General features: G+C 41.2%; 1 protein-coding gene across 1 annotated transcript in view; it reads right to left on the reverse strand.

The window, feature by feature from the left end:
• Positions 1-583: 583 nt before the first annotated feature.
• LOC140426831 (pantothenate kinase 3) overlaps positions 584-16,772 on the reverse strand; it is a 50,249-nt gene continuing 34,060 nt past the window's right edge. Inside the window, exons 6-7 of the mRNA XM_072512060.1 lie at positions 16,209-16,334; positions 584-12,184 (exon numbers count right to left, since the gene is read on the reverse strand). Of these exons, the coding sequence (XP_072368161.1) occupies positions 12,134-12,184; positions 16,209-16,334 (177 nt within the window). The 3' untranslated portion in view covers positions 584-12,133. The remainder of the gene's footprint in view (positions 12,185-16,208; positions 16,335-16,772) is intronic.

Consider the following 16,772-nt stretch of genomic DNA (forward strand, 5'->3'; position numbering starts at 1 on the left):
GTCTAATGGTTCCCATGAAACTGATGATGGTCATAAAGACCCATCTGATTCATTATGTCTTTGAGGGAAGGAAATCCGACACCCTCGCCTAGCCAGCGACACCCACATCACATGAAATTAAAAAACATTAGTGGTGACTCAGGAATTTAATAGACTTTCATATGACTTCAAAGGACCACCTAGCAAAACCCGGTCAGGTTTGCCTGTGGCTTTGAAAGGTGAGGTATCCCTCATCGACAGGCTAATGTGCCCATTGAGGGACCGGCAAGAAGGGCAGGGGAGGTCCACACTGAAACCCACCCACTTGCCCTTACCTCTGACACCATCTCCATCCCCTCCTTGCTTCTCTGGCATCCCTACCCCATCCTCACGTGGGCTCTGGGATCTGGTGTTGAACCTGGGGTTGGGCCTCAGTGCAAACTGAGTTTGAAATAGGATGCGTGCAGAGGAACAAAATGTTGAAAACAAACGTAATTGCCAACATTTCCTAGACATATTGATGTTTGCATATTTTGGCCTACTGAACTTCTATTGTGTGAACAGGTAACAAAACACAGAATACTATGAAATCAAACCAAAAAAGTAAAATTGGAGATGAGCTTTATTTTGTCAAGCACCAAGGAAATACACTGTAAACTGCAAACAAGAGATCAGACCATGCAACAGATAATACAACACACTGTAGCTGGATGGTGGATGGGAATGCTACCAGTACAGATTTTGGCCTTTAGAAATGTTGTGAAGGAAAATCTTTTATGAGCAAGACATCTCACAAATAGAGTAATAAAATAAAAGTATGCACAAAACAAACACCCACATACATGCAACCGGACAATGAATCATAAAACATGTATTCTCACAACTTGTTAGGCAAAGGATTTCTTAAAACAAACATTGCATCTAAATGATTGTATGTTGAACAATATTTTACAACACATCATACCATTTTTTTTCTACAAACGTCAGTGTTGTATGTTTTACCAGGTCATTTAAATAGCATCTTAATACTCAACAAACTCATTAACCTTTAAGTTACTGAATTACAGTGAAATCAAATATCTAACAGATGCACCATGAAAGTTTTCTATTGCATACTAAAACTTTTTTAAAATATATTAAATCTTCATGTTCATCATTATATTGCCTAACTAGTTCATGGGTTGAATTTATAATTTAATATAGCTGGTGACAGGCTCTTTATTTCAGTGGCTAAAGCACAATTAAAGAGCAAGCTGTTTTTTGTTGTTTTTTTTTTTTAAAGAGGGGGGGGGGGGGTGAGAAATGCTAAACATATGCACCTTGCCTTGCTTGAGAAATGTTATCTTCCCAGACTGCAGTTTTTCCAATATAAAAAAAAAAGTCCCTGAAGCTTTGGGAATTCAACAGGGGCCAGTTTTACTTCGTCAACCTTTGGAGTAATTTAATGCATTTAGCTGGGTTCACTCTGACTCAGCAAAGCTTCAGGGAGTCCCTGAAAAAGGTTTAACCAACAGAAAATGCTTATAAACTACAGTGAGTGATTATAGCAGATATGAATGATCAAAATTGGCGACTCTGGTATAGCTGGATACATTGGAGTTCCCATGCTGGTTTTAACCTCGTCTTTTGTTGTCCTTTTACAACAAATTTATTGCGACAACTGTGCAACTGCATTCTGCAACTCAAACTTCGAAAACAAAACCTTCAGGGAAGCACGGTGGCGCAGTGGTTAGCATTGCTGCCTCACGGCGCCGAGGTCCCAGGTTCGATCCCGGCTCTGGGTCACTGTCCGTGTGGAGTTTGCACATTCTCCCCGTGTTTGCGTGGGTTTCGCTCCCACAACACAAAAGATGTGCAAGGTAAGTGGAGTGGCCACGCTAAATTGCCCCTTAATTGGAAAAAATGCATTGGGTACTGTAAATTTATAAAAAAACCAAAAAACAAAACCTTCCATCGCTTAGGTTTCAATGGTCAAGTCTAATTGCCACCCCAGCCTCCTGGTTTTGAACTGGACAGGCCAGTTAAAAAGGCAGTTGTCACATTTCTAAACCGCGATCTTGACACCAAATGTCTGTTTTTATCAAGTCAAATTTTACATTTATCTGTCGTTTATGACGTGGAGGCAATGCATTTTCAGCAGCATGGCAAATCGTGGAAATCGATCTACAATCTGATGGTCCCAGTCTGCTCCAAGTTTAGTACATAAAAAATATAACAAAACTATAACTGAGACATATTTCTTAAGGATTTAACCTGTGTAATGTTGGGGGCAGGGTGTGAATGGGGAGGGAAAAGAGACCCGATTTTTTTTTTTTTTTTAAATGATTAAAAGTTGCAGAAGTATTCAACTACAACCACAACCCCAAGTTCAGCAGCTGTAAATGAAATTGGTTACCACCCTTTTGCTGTGGACAGATTTCAGTTCCAAGTCGGTCAACCGTAGTCTTTATACTGTTCTAATCCTTCTGCAGCTGTAAGCAACTGCACCTCAATACAAATTAGCAAGTGGTTTAGCACATTGATTATGATCCTCACAGGCCAGCTAACTGGTAACAAAACTATGGTGACACCACCTCCGGCATGTACATATAACTGCTGTCATTTTATAGTTTGATACTGGTCAACTGACAGTCAAGAGTCCTAGTGAATGAACAGAGGCTCTAAGACTGAAACATATTCCAGAAAGTCTCCAAAATTTATTTTCCCCCTCAAACATCTACAAGGATTTTGGAAGGTGCTTGTTGCGTGGCTAGTAGTAGGGATGGAGAACAGAGCTCCCTCCTCCTTTCCACCACCCCCCCCCCCCCCCCGACATTCTTAAACCAAAGGTTCAAAGATCAAAGGCACGCCCACAATCACAACTACTAACACCAAAGAATTGTCAAGTTAATCAGTAAATGCTTACATTATCTACCTCTTTAGTTCAGTTCTCTCAAATTCAAAGTCACACAATGTTCTTAGTCAGGCTTTAATATCTGCAATTGACTGGACTGATTATAGTTTAATTAATTCATAACCCCTCACCAATAAGAACAAACTTTCATCGCCCATCCACAGCATGAATTACAAATGTAGAAAAAAAATTCCACAAAGCCAGCAAGGTCTTAATTCCATCCAGTCTGTTCATCAGTAAGGTTTAAATTATACACAATCTGAAGTGTCTGTTCTATGCTCGGAACTATTAATCAGATTCAACAGGTCCTCACTTTAAAATTAGTTATCCACACCTGTGAAGATGGGTCAGTACTTGCTCCCAAAAGTAATGCACGCTGTTCTCCTGTCCAACCTCACGGTGTTTTTACCCATTGGCGTGACCACAGATCAGGAGCACAAGAAGCTCTTCATAAACCGGAGTTTGACCCGCCTTCCTCATGTATAATTCAACTCTGGTCCATACTCTCCAAAAACTACAATCCAAAGGCTAGATTTTTAAAAATTGTATTGCATTACCCAATTTGTAACGGCAACATGTAGGTTTAGAATGATACTCACTGAGCACGAGTGTAATTCGCCAGGGGGTGCAAGTTTATTATACAAATCAGCCATTGGTTCTACATTGAACAATCAAGCAAAAACAACTTTGCTCAACGCTACAGAGGACATTTTGAAGAAAAAAAGTCAGCAAATTATTTCAGGAATATTGAAGCAATAAAACTGCTGTTGCGATAGACACATTACTGGGAAGTATTTGAGGTGGGTTTAAAAATAGATTCAGCAGAGCACCAATTCCGTTTTTGGTATTGAGAGTTTGATGGTGGGAGAAAACGGTGACAAAATGTTCGAACAAACCCCAACAAAAACCGCAGAAGGACTACAGATAATCGTACAGCTCCCTTAAAGACTGCATTAAAAGCTTAAAAATTATACTATGCTAAATTTCACTGACTCTCAGTACTGGAAATTAGTATAACCACAGCAAATATTCAAATACTAAGGCATAGTTTTGTCTGGCTTAATTGCATTTTGATGCTTGCAGATCTAATTAGGTCATGAGCATACATTCTAGTAATTAAGTAAATTTAACAGCTCTGAAACGGACATACTGAATGTCCATTTATACTAAAATGGCACACAAACTGGAAAATGCACTGCACCATGTTAAACAGGTTTGTTGTTCACCAAAATAAAAACTGTAGAAACCTTGCAGTGTAGACGGAGGCCATTTGCCCATTGAATCTGCACCGACCCTCTGAAAGAGTACTCTACCTATGCCCACTTTCCTGCCCTAGCCCCGTAACCCTCTGCATTGATCATGACAAATCCACTTAACCTGCACATCTTTGGATTGCTGGAGGATACCAGAAAATCTGGAGGAAACCCACACGGACACGTGGCCAAGGAGCAAACTCCAGTCACCCAAGGCCAGATCCAAGTCCCTGACATTGTGAATCAGCAGGGCTAACCACTGTGCCACCCAAAACTATAGAATTATTTTCACTAATCATCAAAATACTATGGTTACACAAGTTCAATCATTCTAACTTTATAGTTTCCATTCAGTGGAGAATGTTTCAAAGGATCTTTTTACCCTATTTACGTAACCAAGTGAATAAAATACTTGTGTGCCCAGAGGCATGTACGACTGCATTATAATAAAGTTCAGGTCACTGTCTAGATGTCACTGCATCTGCTTTAGACAATGCATTCAGAGTAAAATAACATCACTAGCGAGCACAGAACTTTCCACAGAATTCTAGTTTCTGCACATAGAAATTTCAATCCTGTGTTTTTTTTAAAATGCTAGTCGATCTCGCATCATGGTGCACACAGGGATTGAGAGTCAAGCACAGGTGGTAAACCAGGACTGGATAGCAGGGAACACTTGGACCATGGTTTACAGAGACAATTAAGCCCCCATATTAAACTCACAAACTGTCCTTAATCATACCATTTCATTTCAAATTCCTAAGTCTGGAAATTGTCTATGTTACTGCGTGACATTGTCATTCCAATCTCCCACCATGGGTAATGCTGCAACATCTCCACTGATGGAAGGGTGCAATGAGGTAGCAACTGGTTTAACTCAGTGGGCTAGACAGCTGGTTTGTGATGCAGAACAAGGCCAGCAGCGCGGGTTCAATTCCCATACTAGCTGAGAATTCCAAATTCTCGCTGTGTACCCGAACAAGCGCCTGAATGTGGTGACCCGTGGCTTTTCACAGTAACTTCATTGCAGTGTTAATGTAAGACTACTTGTGACAATATAGGTTATTTATTTGTTTATATTACGTAGCTTTTAATTAAAAGACTGTAGGAACGGACAAAGAAATTGAAATGGCAACAGTGAACTTAGACTGCCCTAGGTCTAGTGTGTGCAAGATGAGAATTCCATATGGGAAAATGTTTTGCCGATCTAGTGTACTGACAACAATGTTACATTGGATGGAAAAAGAAAGAACGTTATATACAGTGAACTGGACCTCAGATTCAGTGACCTGATAAATTCACACTGGAGGAAAATGGTTAAACATAATTACTTGACGGATCTAACCATCCACACCATTAGAGGAGACGCTGTTCTGAAACACCGTGTGAAAGTAATTTGTTCACCCGGTTTCCTCATTCAGAAGGTGGTGATCATGCGTTGAATGGTCTTTGTATATTAACATACGAGGAAATAACTAGGACCTCAGCTATCAACAGTCACCATGAAGAACAAGAGTGTTGTCTCTCACACCGGTTCTGGTATCTAGAATAAAAACTAAACCATATCTCAAGCTCATTGGAGGAGTGCAGGAGCATTCTATTTGGCACGGTAGCACAGTGGTTAGCACTGTTGCTTCACAGCGCCTGGGAACCGGGTTTGATTTCTGGCTTGGGTCACTGTCTGTGCGGAGTCTGCACGTTCTCCCAGTGTCTGCGTGGGTTTTCCGGATCCGATTTCCTCCCACAAGTCCCGGAAATATGTGCTTGTTGGGTTAATTGGACATTCTGAATTGTCCGTCAAGTGTACCCGAACAGGCGCCGGAGTGTGGTGACTGGGGATTTTCACAGTAACTTCAATGCAGTGTTAATGTAAGCCTACTTAGGACACTAATAAAGATTATTATTCTAGAAATCGAAATTTAAAACCAATTACACTAGTACCTATCGTAGATGGCTGCACATCAGTTGACTGGTTGTATAAGATGACCCTTGTTTCTGCATCCCAAAATACATGTTTAGACCGACTCTCGCCATATAGGTTGACCCGCCCCCCCCCCCCCCCGGGCTGATAAATGAACGTTTAAGGCTAAACGTATAGTCAGTAAAGCTGCCATAGTCCTAGATGCGCATAGGCCGCTTTCTCCTTTGAGGGGGGGAAGATTTGACTGGTGGTTATTTAACCTGATGATCACACCTCCGGCGAGGGTAAAGGTCAAGAAGCCGGTACAGGAATTGAACCCGCGCTCTGCATCACGAGCCAGCTGTCCAGCCAACTGAGCTAAACCGGCTATACGAGCATTAGGAATCAATCTCTGTTTTTTCAGCTCAGAAAATACATGTTTACGGTTATTCTCATCTTCCAAATTGCCACAGGGGATCAAACCGGCGATACGAGCCATGTTGCCAAGACGATGAGCAAGAATTTGCCTTCCCCCTCAGCAGATTGCACATGGCAACCAATGAACAGGAAATGCTTTCACGTTTCAAAATGGCAACCAGCCACACCCAAAGCCAAAATGTTTGACACTCCGCATTTAAGTCCATGCATTTTTGGAAGGACTTTTCAAAGCTTCAAATATCGACTTATAATGCCACAAATTATGGTGCCTTTAGGCAATGAAAAACATTTTAAAATGACAAAAAGATTCAAAGAAATCCAAAATATATACTTTGCTATTGAAATTAGAGGAAAATATTCTGAAAATTAGTATGCATTATGCACTTATCCCTTTTATTTAAAAAAAGACACTCCTTAAAGGCAGATGTGAAATTTATATTTGTTTGTTCCTGGTTGTCATAATTTGTGAGTCCCTTCTATTATTTGCTGGTTAATTATGATTTTAAAAAACTTTTCTACTAATCTTATTTCTATGAATAAATTAACTTTTATAATTAAATAGATATTCGAGTAAATGCTTAACTGGCTGATCTGAGCAGTACCTAATTGCAGGATGTGTCAGTTAGCTCAAAGTCTCGGGTGGTTGAATTAAGAGCTCGAGAAGCAAACGAAACATTCTCCAACTTGAAAGAAATACACAGGAGGTGCTTTAACGAAACCCCAAACCAGAGACTTCAAATTAACGTTGATAGAAATATGAAGACGAGGTGGGAGAAACGGCCAGAATGCTCTAGCCGTTGGCACTCTCTTTTCTCACCGGCAGCACACCACCGCCAATGGGAAATCTCACGTACAAGTGGCGGGAGTAGAGAATCCCGCCGCCAACAAACAGCGCACTGCCGAGAAACACGCAGCTGGAGGAGCTGAGAATCACGCCCAATATTATATGTATACAAAAAAAGTAAATGGCAAGGAAAAAGCCAAGTTGCATTAGTTTTGCACACTTACTTCCTCAAACTAAACATTCGGAAAACAAAACGATTGTCCCCGTCCATAAATTCAGATTCCTTAACCATCAATTCCAGCCCTCTCCCTGTCACCGTCTCAGGTGGAGTCAAAAGGTTTGCAATTCCCGAATCCCATTTGACCCAGAGCTCCTGACCCACACCTTCCTCATCACAAGGACCACCTACTTCAACCCCTAATGTTTTCCATTTCCTCCTCTACCTCATCCCATCTTCTGCTGATAAAAAACCATTTGTCCTTCCGTTGCCAAACACACTTCACTATCCCAAAGCCCTCTTGGCTGGTCTCCCATCTCTCATCCTTCATGAAATTGAGCATGCACCAAACTAGGAGAACTTACACAAACTTTCATTTACCTATAAACTCTGTGCATTTGGATCCAAATCGACTCCCAACCCATTCAAGTCTCTCCTTGGTCTCACCCCTCCATTTACTGATTACCTTCTCCAGTGTGACAACGCTAAGTTTCTCCAACTCCAACATCATAACATTCCCCATTTCCTTTATCCCCATCATGGGGAAACATGCCTTCAGATGTCGAGACCGTAAACTCTCTCCCCTGAACCTAAACGTCTTAGTCTATCATCTCCTTCACTTTAAATGGTCTGAAACATTTCCCTTTAACTCGGTAACTTTTCTCTTATTATGTTTCTGTGGAGTGCCTCTGTTAAAAGTGCTTCATAAATGCCAATTATTGCTTTCAATTGGAGTACCTGGAAATATTTTTCGCTGCTACATGCTCTCTCTGGGAATCAGGGCCGATTGCAAAGTCTGTGGAAGGATTTTGTTTGATTGGACTACTCTTTCCTCTACATCGATGTCTTGTATTTTATATTCTTAAGCCACATTGATGTCATCCATCTCAGATGGGTGGAACCGAAGCAACAGCACCATCCAGTGGCAAATGAGCTACCATCTTGAACGACTGTTCTGACAAATGGTTATTGATCTGAAACATTAACTGTTTCTCTCCCCAGATGCTGTCTGACCTGATGAGCACCCAGCATTTTTATATTTTTACTTCAGATTTCCAGCATCTGCTGCTTTTTCTTTAGTGAGACCGTAAAAGAGGTTAGATCATCATCTCTCCCATTAATAACAGGTGAAGAAAGAACCACAATTACACTGAGCTACACTCTCCCCTATATGGCTTAACAACACAAGCGCTACAAAACTGGCTACCTTCCCATTTCTTATACCCCAGTAGGTTTTTTTTTTAAGCCAGTGCTGTGCTTGGTGATGGGGAAAATCTACACTTTCAAAAATGAATGTTTACAGTTGTGTTATGATCATAGGGTAATGGAAGTAGAATCAATGCTAACTTTCAAAAGGAAATGGATGAATACTTGATGGACAGAAAATTCCAGGCTCATGGGGAAATGGAAAAGTGAAACAACTCCCTCAACGAGCCAGTAGAGGCACAAATGAATCTAATGGCCTCCGTGTGCTGTAAGATTCTATGGGGTGAACATTTTAGACGCGATCACACACTAAAATCCAAGAGCCGAGTACAAAATATTCCTAAACAAGAGTCACCTACTGTAGATTTTCTTGTAACGTGCATTAATATACTTTCACTCTGAAAACTGTAAAAAAAAAAATCTTTTAGAAAGGGGAATATTTTCCACCAGTTTAATTGTTGGGAAGATCAAAAACAGACAAAAATGTTTTAGAACTCAACCTAAACAACGTAAAACCCTGAGCAATTTTGCATCACTGTTTGGTGCTGAAGCGATTACTTCAGGATCCACTGGGTTGCTCTGACATGATACAACTCTTTGTTTCCTAAACTAAAACCTGTGACAGCCCGACTACAGAAACACGTCAAACAAGCCGAGCCTGTGGTTTGTTACATATCTGTATACGCTGTTATTGGAAATGTGAATTTGAAATGAACGTGATGCATTAGTTATATTGAAATGAGCTTTGCCGATCAAAAAGTATCAGTGGATGGAATGAGAATTTTTTAAAAATGTAGCGTGGTGGAACGTCCATTATCTTCACTCCTGTCATTCTGCATCAATGAACCAACAAGGCCTGAACCAATGGTAAATGCAGTTGGTTATCCATAGAATCCCTACAGTGCAGGAGGCAGCCATTCAGCCCATCGAGTCTGCAGTGACCCTCCAAAAGAGCACCTTACCCAAGCCTAATCCCCTACTCGATTTCCATAACACCAAGCATTGATCATGGCCAATCCACCTAACCTGTACATCCTTGGACTGTGGGAGGAAACCGGAGCACCCGGAGGAAACCCATGCAGACAGTCACCCAAGGCCGAAATCGAACTCAGGTCCCTCCGTGAGGCAGCAGTGTTAGCCATTGTACCACCATGCCACCCATTATGATGGATTGAGAGTTAGAATTCAGTTCATAAGAGATCTGGAATTTATTTTTTTTTTTTTTTTTTAAACTGACATAGGTAAAAGTGATCATAATCAGTCAAATTTTTATGAAAATCTAACTGGTTCACTGATGTCCTTCAAGAGGAAATATGCCATCTTTGTCCAGTATGGTCTTTATGCAACTCAGTCCACCAGTCTCAAATGCCCACTGATGTGGCCTAGCAAGTCATCCAGTTGGAAAGTAAGGACCTGCAATGAATGCTGGCCTTGCCAGTGTTCCACACCTCAATAATTCACACCTACAGGGCAGCACTGTAGCACAGTGGTTAGCATTGTTGCTTCACAGCACCAGTGTTCTGGTTTGGATTCCCGCTTGGTTCACTGTCTGTGCGGAGTCTGCACGTTCTCCCAGTGAGTTTCCTCTGTGCACATGATTTCCTCTCACAAGTCCCGAAAGACGTGCTTGTCAGGTGAATTGGATTATTATGATGAATGAACAAACAAACATAAAAATCCCCTCTTAAAATTGAGATGTATCACATGCAGGTCATGTTGGACAATTTTTTGTGTCATATTGATCTAGGTCTCAGTTCTTTGCCTGCTAAAGTTTCTTTGGTTAATTGCATTGTATTTAAGTTCAATTTCATGTCTAGGCTTTTTCCCCCTGTACCGTACATGCAAGATCAAAATTTGGAGCCCATCAATAACTTGGCCAAATTCCAGTATCGATTAATGGGACCTTCTCGGCTATCAGAGTAAGGAGGTTCCGTTATATAAGGAACAGGTTGACTGGAGGGGGGGGGAAATGTTTTTGCAGACGTCAAAAACAAAGGCTGAGAGACACAATAATCTCAAAATAAAATTATGGCCATTTTATTAAATTGGTTGTCAATAATTTTCTCACTGAAATTAGAATAGGAAGGAGCATGCTCCAGATACAAATGACAGGTGGTGAAAACTATACTGAACATTTGGCACATAATTACTGTACAACTGATGGGACTGACAATAGCAGCCAATTAGCAGAAGGAAACACAATCAGGGTATATATAATACTGCCTGCATCACTTTCTAATAATCAGCTGGTTATTACCAACTTCTCCAGCAATTATCGTACATCACAATCATTAGCCCACTCAGTCTGAAATCACCATACGTTAATATAGAAGGCACTAGTCGTTGACTATTGCACCTCTCAGCAAAGACGGCCCAACATTAAACTAACATGCTTATAAATTTCACATATATAATAAAATAGATACCTTTGAGGAACTTCAAGAGGTGACCCAATAGAATTCCTTAAACAATGAGCAGAACATTTGCTCAAACTCTGCTCTGGTGTTTATGGGACCACTTGGCTAGATACAACTTATCTAGCAATCATTACCGTCAAAAAGCGTTTTCCCACATTTGTATATGTACAAGTCTAGTTTGCCCCATTTCCTGTTAAGGATGTATTAGAGTGTGCACCTGTTGTTGGTGCACACTTAAGGCGTTTTATAGATTGAAGTATTTCTAACGATTTCTCACAGGTAGAATTCCACCCTCTCCCATATAAGATACATACTTTTCCTGAATAAAATTAACTACTTTAAAAAAATAAATAAAGCCACTTTTGGTGTGTACATGAATACATACCAAGGTTTCCCAGGAGAGAAGGGGTCATATTTTAGTTGTGATTATTTTTTGCCTAAATCTGGCGACTTTGAGCAACATTATGTGTCTTATATACAGAGTCCTTAAACAGATCTGTGTTACAAAGTAAGTACTTGCATTGCTGCAACCCCAAATCATTCTCCATAGAGCAGATTCCTCCTCACCTCCAGATACTGTTAGATTATTTATTTATTCCACCTGTGGAAGTGCTTATCTTTCTATAATCATTAGCCAGTACTGAGATTCCAAAAGTTCAAGGAAGGTTTTGATGTGTATAGGCTCAAGGGTATTTTGGAGATCATTTGAATAGGGTAAAGGGTAATTCAAGATTAGATTAACAAAACAAAACAACCTTTTGTTGATGTGGCAATAAAAGGAAGTTTTTAAAGCAGTGTTGTGCTAAGTTATGGTGTGGTTTAATGCCCAATAACATTGGACCCAATTTAAAACAAAAATCTGTTAAGATTTTTCACTATTCAAGTAGAAAGAATACTTTCATAATACAACAGCCTGTAGTGTGGCTCAATTTTGTCACAGATTTTCACAAGATTTTATTACCCTGGATGAACCTTTCCATTTCAAAATCATCATACAGATGTTTGCGTTTCTTCAGAAACCACCGGGATACCGAAAGCCATGACTTCTAAGTGGAATTGAGAAGTCCAAGGAGGGCACCTACTGCTCCGAAGTAACCCTGTAGTTTAAAAAGGAAGAATAAGTGAACATTGCAGAATTTCCATATAACAGTTTTTATTATCTTGTGCAGCATTTTTACATTAAACATAACACCCCATAAGTCTCCCAAACAAAACTGTGCTTCTGATAAGTTTATTTTTTCTCCAAACATTTCTTATGCTGCAGGTTCACAACTTTTGCTTGATTGTAGAATTTTACAGGGTTTTGTTCGCCTCTACATTTGTGCAAGGGCCTCCTACACATCAGTGACTCACACTCATTCTTTTGCTGATAATTCCACTCCAGATTTCATCTTTCAGATCAAATTTTTCTGCACATGTAAGTTGCAGTCCTCTTGCCCCGCAAACATCTTGCTCTCCGCCAGATTCTTTTGAGAAAGCATCAAAAGCTTAAGTTTCTTTTGAATCGGGATCAATTCATCTATGCACCTAGATTCCATAGAATCCCTACAGAACAGAATTAGCCCATTCGGCCTATCCACTGAAAGAGCATTCTACCTAGGCTCATTCCCCCACCCTATCCCCATAACTTTGTAATCACATTTAACCTTTGGACACCAAGGGGCAATTAAGCATAGCTGACCCATCCACCTGACCTGCACACCTTTGGACTGTAGGAGGAAACCCACGCAGACACGGGAGAACGTGCAAAATCCACACAGACTGTCACCCAAGGTCAGAACTGAATGCGGACCCATGGTACTGAGGCAGCAATGCTAACCACTGTGCCACGATGCTGCCCATGCTAGGCTGACCATCACCTGCCACTTTTGAAAGGGCAGGAAGGTCGAGCCAAACAACATTTTTAGCTTCATCATCTCTCCCAACCTAGTGTTCATTTCTCATTGTTGAAAGTCAGTTTCTTCTACTGTTTCAACACATATTTTCCCCAAGCCTGCCCAAAAAACTACAGCACGCTTAGCAGAGTAGAGTTTTCTCACACATCTTGCATCCCTAGACATGACAGCAAAAAATTAATATTGTTGTATTGGTAGTATCCTTCACCATTAGCTTCTAACTTCATCTTCCAAAAGCCAACATGACAACATACCAAGCTCAAGGTGACAGCCAGTGAAGTTCAGATGTCACTGACCATTGCAGTAATTTTTAAACGTAGAAAAACATGAAAAGTTTTTGGAATGTCGGCTGAGGGACCATTACAAACGAAGAACTCAAAAGTATCTCCAGCCTCCAAATGAAGGTGAGGAACAAGCACTTCATGTACTGCTTAACCAACACCACCCGATACGGAGAAACTTTGTATCGGACAGGGAAATCCAGAACAAGAAATGAAAAATGAAATGAAAATCGCTTATTGTCACAAGTAGGCTTCAATGAAGTTACTGTGAAACGCCCCTAGTCGCCGCATTCCGGCGCCTGTTCGGGGAGGCTGCTACGGGAATTGAACCATGCTGCTGGCTTGCCTTGGTCTGCTTTCAAAGCCAGCGATTTAGCCCTGTGCTAGAGGGGAATAATGTTAAAATCAGAGTTAGGCCATTCAGGAAACACTGATACGAATAGTGGAAATCTGGAATTCTCTCCCCTAAAACTATGCTGAGTTAGCTGGAATTTCCAAAACTGAGATTATATTATTTTTATTAGGTTTGGTGAAGGGACATGGATCAAGGCAGGAAAATTGTCATGATAGGGAGATATTAGAAACTTGGGTTCAGAAATGGGATCCAAGATGTAACAGACCACCTAGGGGTTAACCATACTGAGGGAAAAGCAAAGGGATATACACCCACAGCCTGAGTTACCTGGTCATTCAGACTTAACCTCGTTTGTAGGAATACACATGGTGCTCTGAATCAGCCAGGGTGATCCACTCAAGATCCATTGTCCTTTGGGACAACCTGTTTGACCAGCCAATAACCCATTACAGAGTCTGTTGACCTATTTGTCAGTCAATGGAAGTTGAGCATGTATAAATGCATAGCTCTGTTCTTTCGTATAAACAGGAGAGGACAATCAGCCAAGGTAACAATAATAGGTTCAGGTCTGGAAACCCGAGAAAACCTTTGTTTGATGGGCTGACGGAACTTAGAGACAGAGAGAGAATGCTGTTTTGAACAGTTACAGTTACAGACGGCTGTAGAAATCGATCAGAGGGGTCATGAAAGTTGCCATTGAGGCAGGCTTTGGGAAAGGGTTCTGAACAAGTGTCCCTAAATGCAAATATTGCCTTGGCCTGTGCAAGCGCCATGGTTAAAGAGACGATTAATGGGAACTAGTGCGTTAAAGTTAAGAAACTGCATGTAATCTGTTAGTGTTAAGAGCTGACGTAGAAGTTTAAAGTTTGTTTATAACATAACCAAGCCCTATTTCTTATATTATGCCTCCTGGAATTAATTGATCTTTCCGCACTGAATTAAAACTTAAATAAGGTTATGGAATCTGGTCCAGACTCTTAGTCACTATTGAGAGCTGACCAGGTATCCGTAACAAAATGGACTTGCGGCTTTTCAGATCAGCCACAACTATTTGAATGGCCCAAGGGGCTTGAAGGGTTGATAATCCTACTGCTTTTGCTGGGTTTCTTTATTTTGAACCTGGGACAAAAAGACCAAGTAAATTGCCCTGTTGTACACAGTTGAGATAAGCTAATCAGCACATAAAATCTAGTATCTAAGTGATCTGTACCAAATAGCATCAGACAGAGATAGTTAGCACTTCTTTCCAAGTCTTCTCAACCCTGGAATTCCTATTTTGTTCAGTTTGGTTTCTGATGTCTTCTATGATGATAATATAGGGTTTCCTTCAGGCCCAGATTTGATTGACATAGCCCCCAGAACCTGATCATTCTCCAAACCTGGACTCAGGTTTTCCCAAAATCTGATCATACGTACTCCAAAAAATGCAACAGTGATTCACATGTTTCTTCACCATAATATTGCCTCTTCAAATGGCAAATATTAAGTTGCTGATGTCTAATCGTAACCATTATATACACTTCCATCGCAACAGGTTCATGTGACGATCAAGTAACAAGAAATATTATGCCCTAATTGAATAACTCGATGAATATGATACCATCATATTGCACCAGGACAGATTTTGTTTGTTTGAACAACAAATTACAGGTTGAGCACCCGTTACTTGAAAAGCTCTGAAATCCGCACTTCTTGAACTCCAAAATCATGTTTTTAGTTAAAAAAAAGAAATGGGGCGGGATTCTCCGTTGCCCAACGCCAATATCGCAATCAGCGATCGGGCATAGAATCCACTTCAATGCCGAAATCGAGGGCGGCGCCGGTTTGAGTGACTCTGCCCCCTCCAAGTCATCGCGTTGGGCGTTGCATGCTGTTGCAACGGCATTGGCGCGTCATCGGCAGGCCCTCCTACGATGTGTCCAGCGCCGCCACACTCGGCCGGGATGGCTTCTGCGAGGGTTGGCGAATTGGTGGCAGGTGGCCAGGGGTGGCCTGTGGGGTTGCATTTGGCGGGTCGGGTCCGCGAACTGCCGGGGCTATGTTGTACGGCGCGACCGATGTAGGTTGCCGCCGTGTGAATGCACGGTCAGGGACCCGGCCATTCTCTGGCTGTTTTCTGGTGTGGGAGCCAGACGTTTCACCCAGTGCCACTGCTAGCCCCTCACCGGTCCCAAAAATCGGTGAGGGTTCGGCGCCGTGAAATACCCGCGATGGAATTCTCTGTTTCAGCCGGCACTTAGCTGCTGGAAAGGAGAATCCAGCCCACGGTAGTCACCCGAGATCCACTAGCTGTGTGACGTTTCACAACTATACCTGTACAAGTATTCAAACATTTGGAAAATTCCGGAACCAGAGATACTCTCGGCCCCAAGCATTTCGAATAAGGGATGCTCGACCTGTACTATTGTTACTGTTGTGTGGGCAGTGAATGGCTGCAACTGCTTCATGTCAGATAAACTCGTTGACAAAAAGCATCGGGCAATTGTTTGGAGTTTCGGAAATTCGCCATGTAGACTTTTCAAATAAATGAGCAGGATCAAATAATTTTTGATGAATACCGTCAGATATTAACAACTGGTAAAGCACGCACCTCATGTTCTAGAAACAATGCCTTCAACTGACCCCTTGACCAGTAATCCAGTGCATAAGCCAGGAGTTTCATTGACAGTGTATTGACACGCAGGAAGTTGCCAACAAAAACAACTCTATTTATCTTCTGCAAACAATAAAAATATGAAGTGGTGAAAAGAAGGGTTTGATTGACCAGAGTTCAAAGTTATGGAAGCCACCGGTATTCGCAGAGCATAGCAATCCAAAAATAACAGCTTTTGAATAAAATGTTTTTTTGCTTACAGACACACTAAGAGCTGATGAAGGAAGCAGTCTTTTGTTTTGTAGCCTAACCCTTCAATGTTAAACACTTTGTCATCTCACTCTGCTTCCAGAACCATGTGCTTTTATTCTGCTGACCATAAAGGGTAAATTAGCCTATGGGACCCGGTACAATGCATTTTAGATCAAACGTCTTCCTGAGAAGTACACGGTTCAGGAATTCCATCTCCAGGAGCCCATTAAATTTGGAGTTTAAGAAGCAGGCCAATTGAAAAAAACTGACATATTCAATCTGATAACCTTTCGCCAATTGTATTTAAAG

Source organism: Scyliorhinus torazame, chromosome 7 (genome assembly GCF_047496885.1).
Source record: "Scyliorhinus torazame isolate Kashiwa2021f chromosome 7, sScyTor2.1, whole genome shotgun sequence".
NCBI classification, from domain to species: domain Eukaryota; kingdom Metazoa; phylum Chordata; class Chondrichthyes; order Carcharhiniformes; family Scyliorhinidae; genus Scyliorhinus; species Scyliorhinus torazame.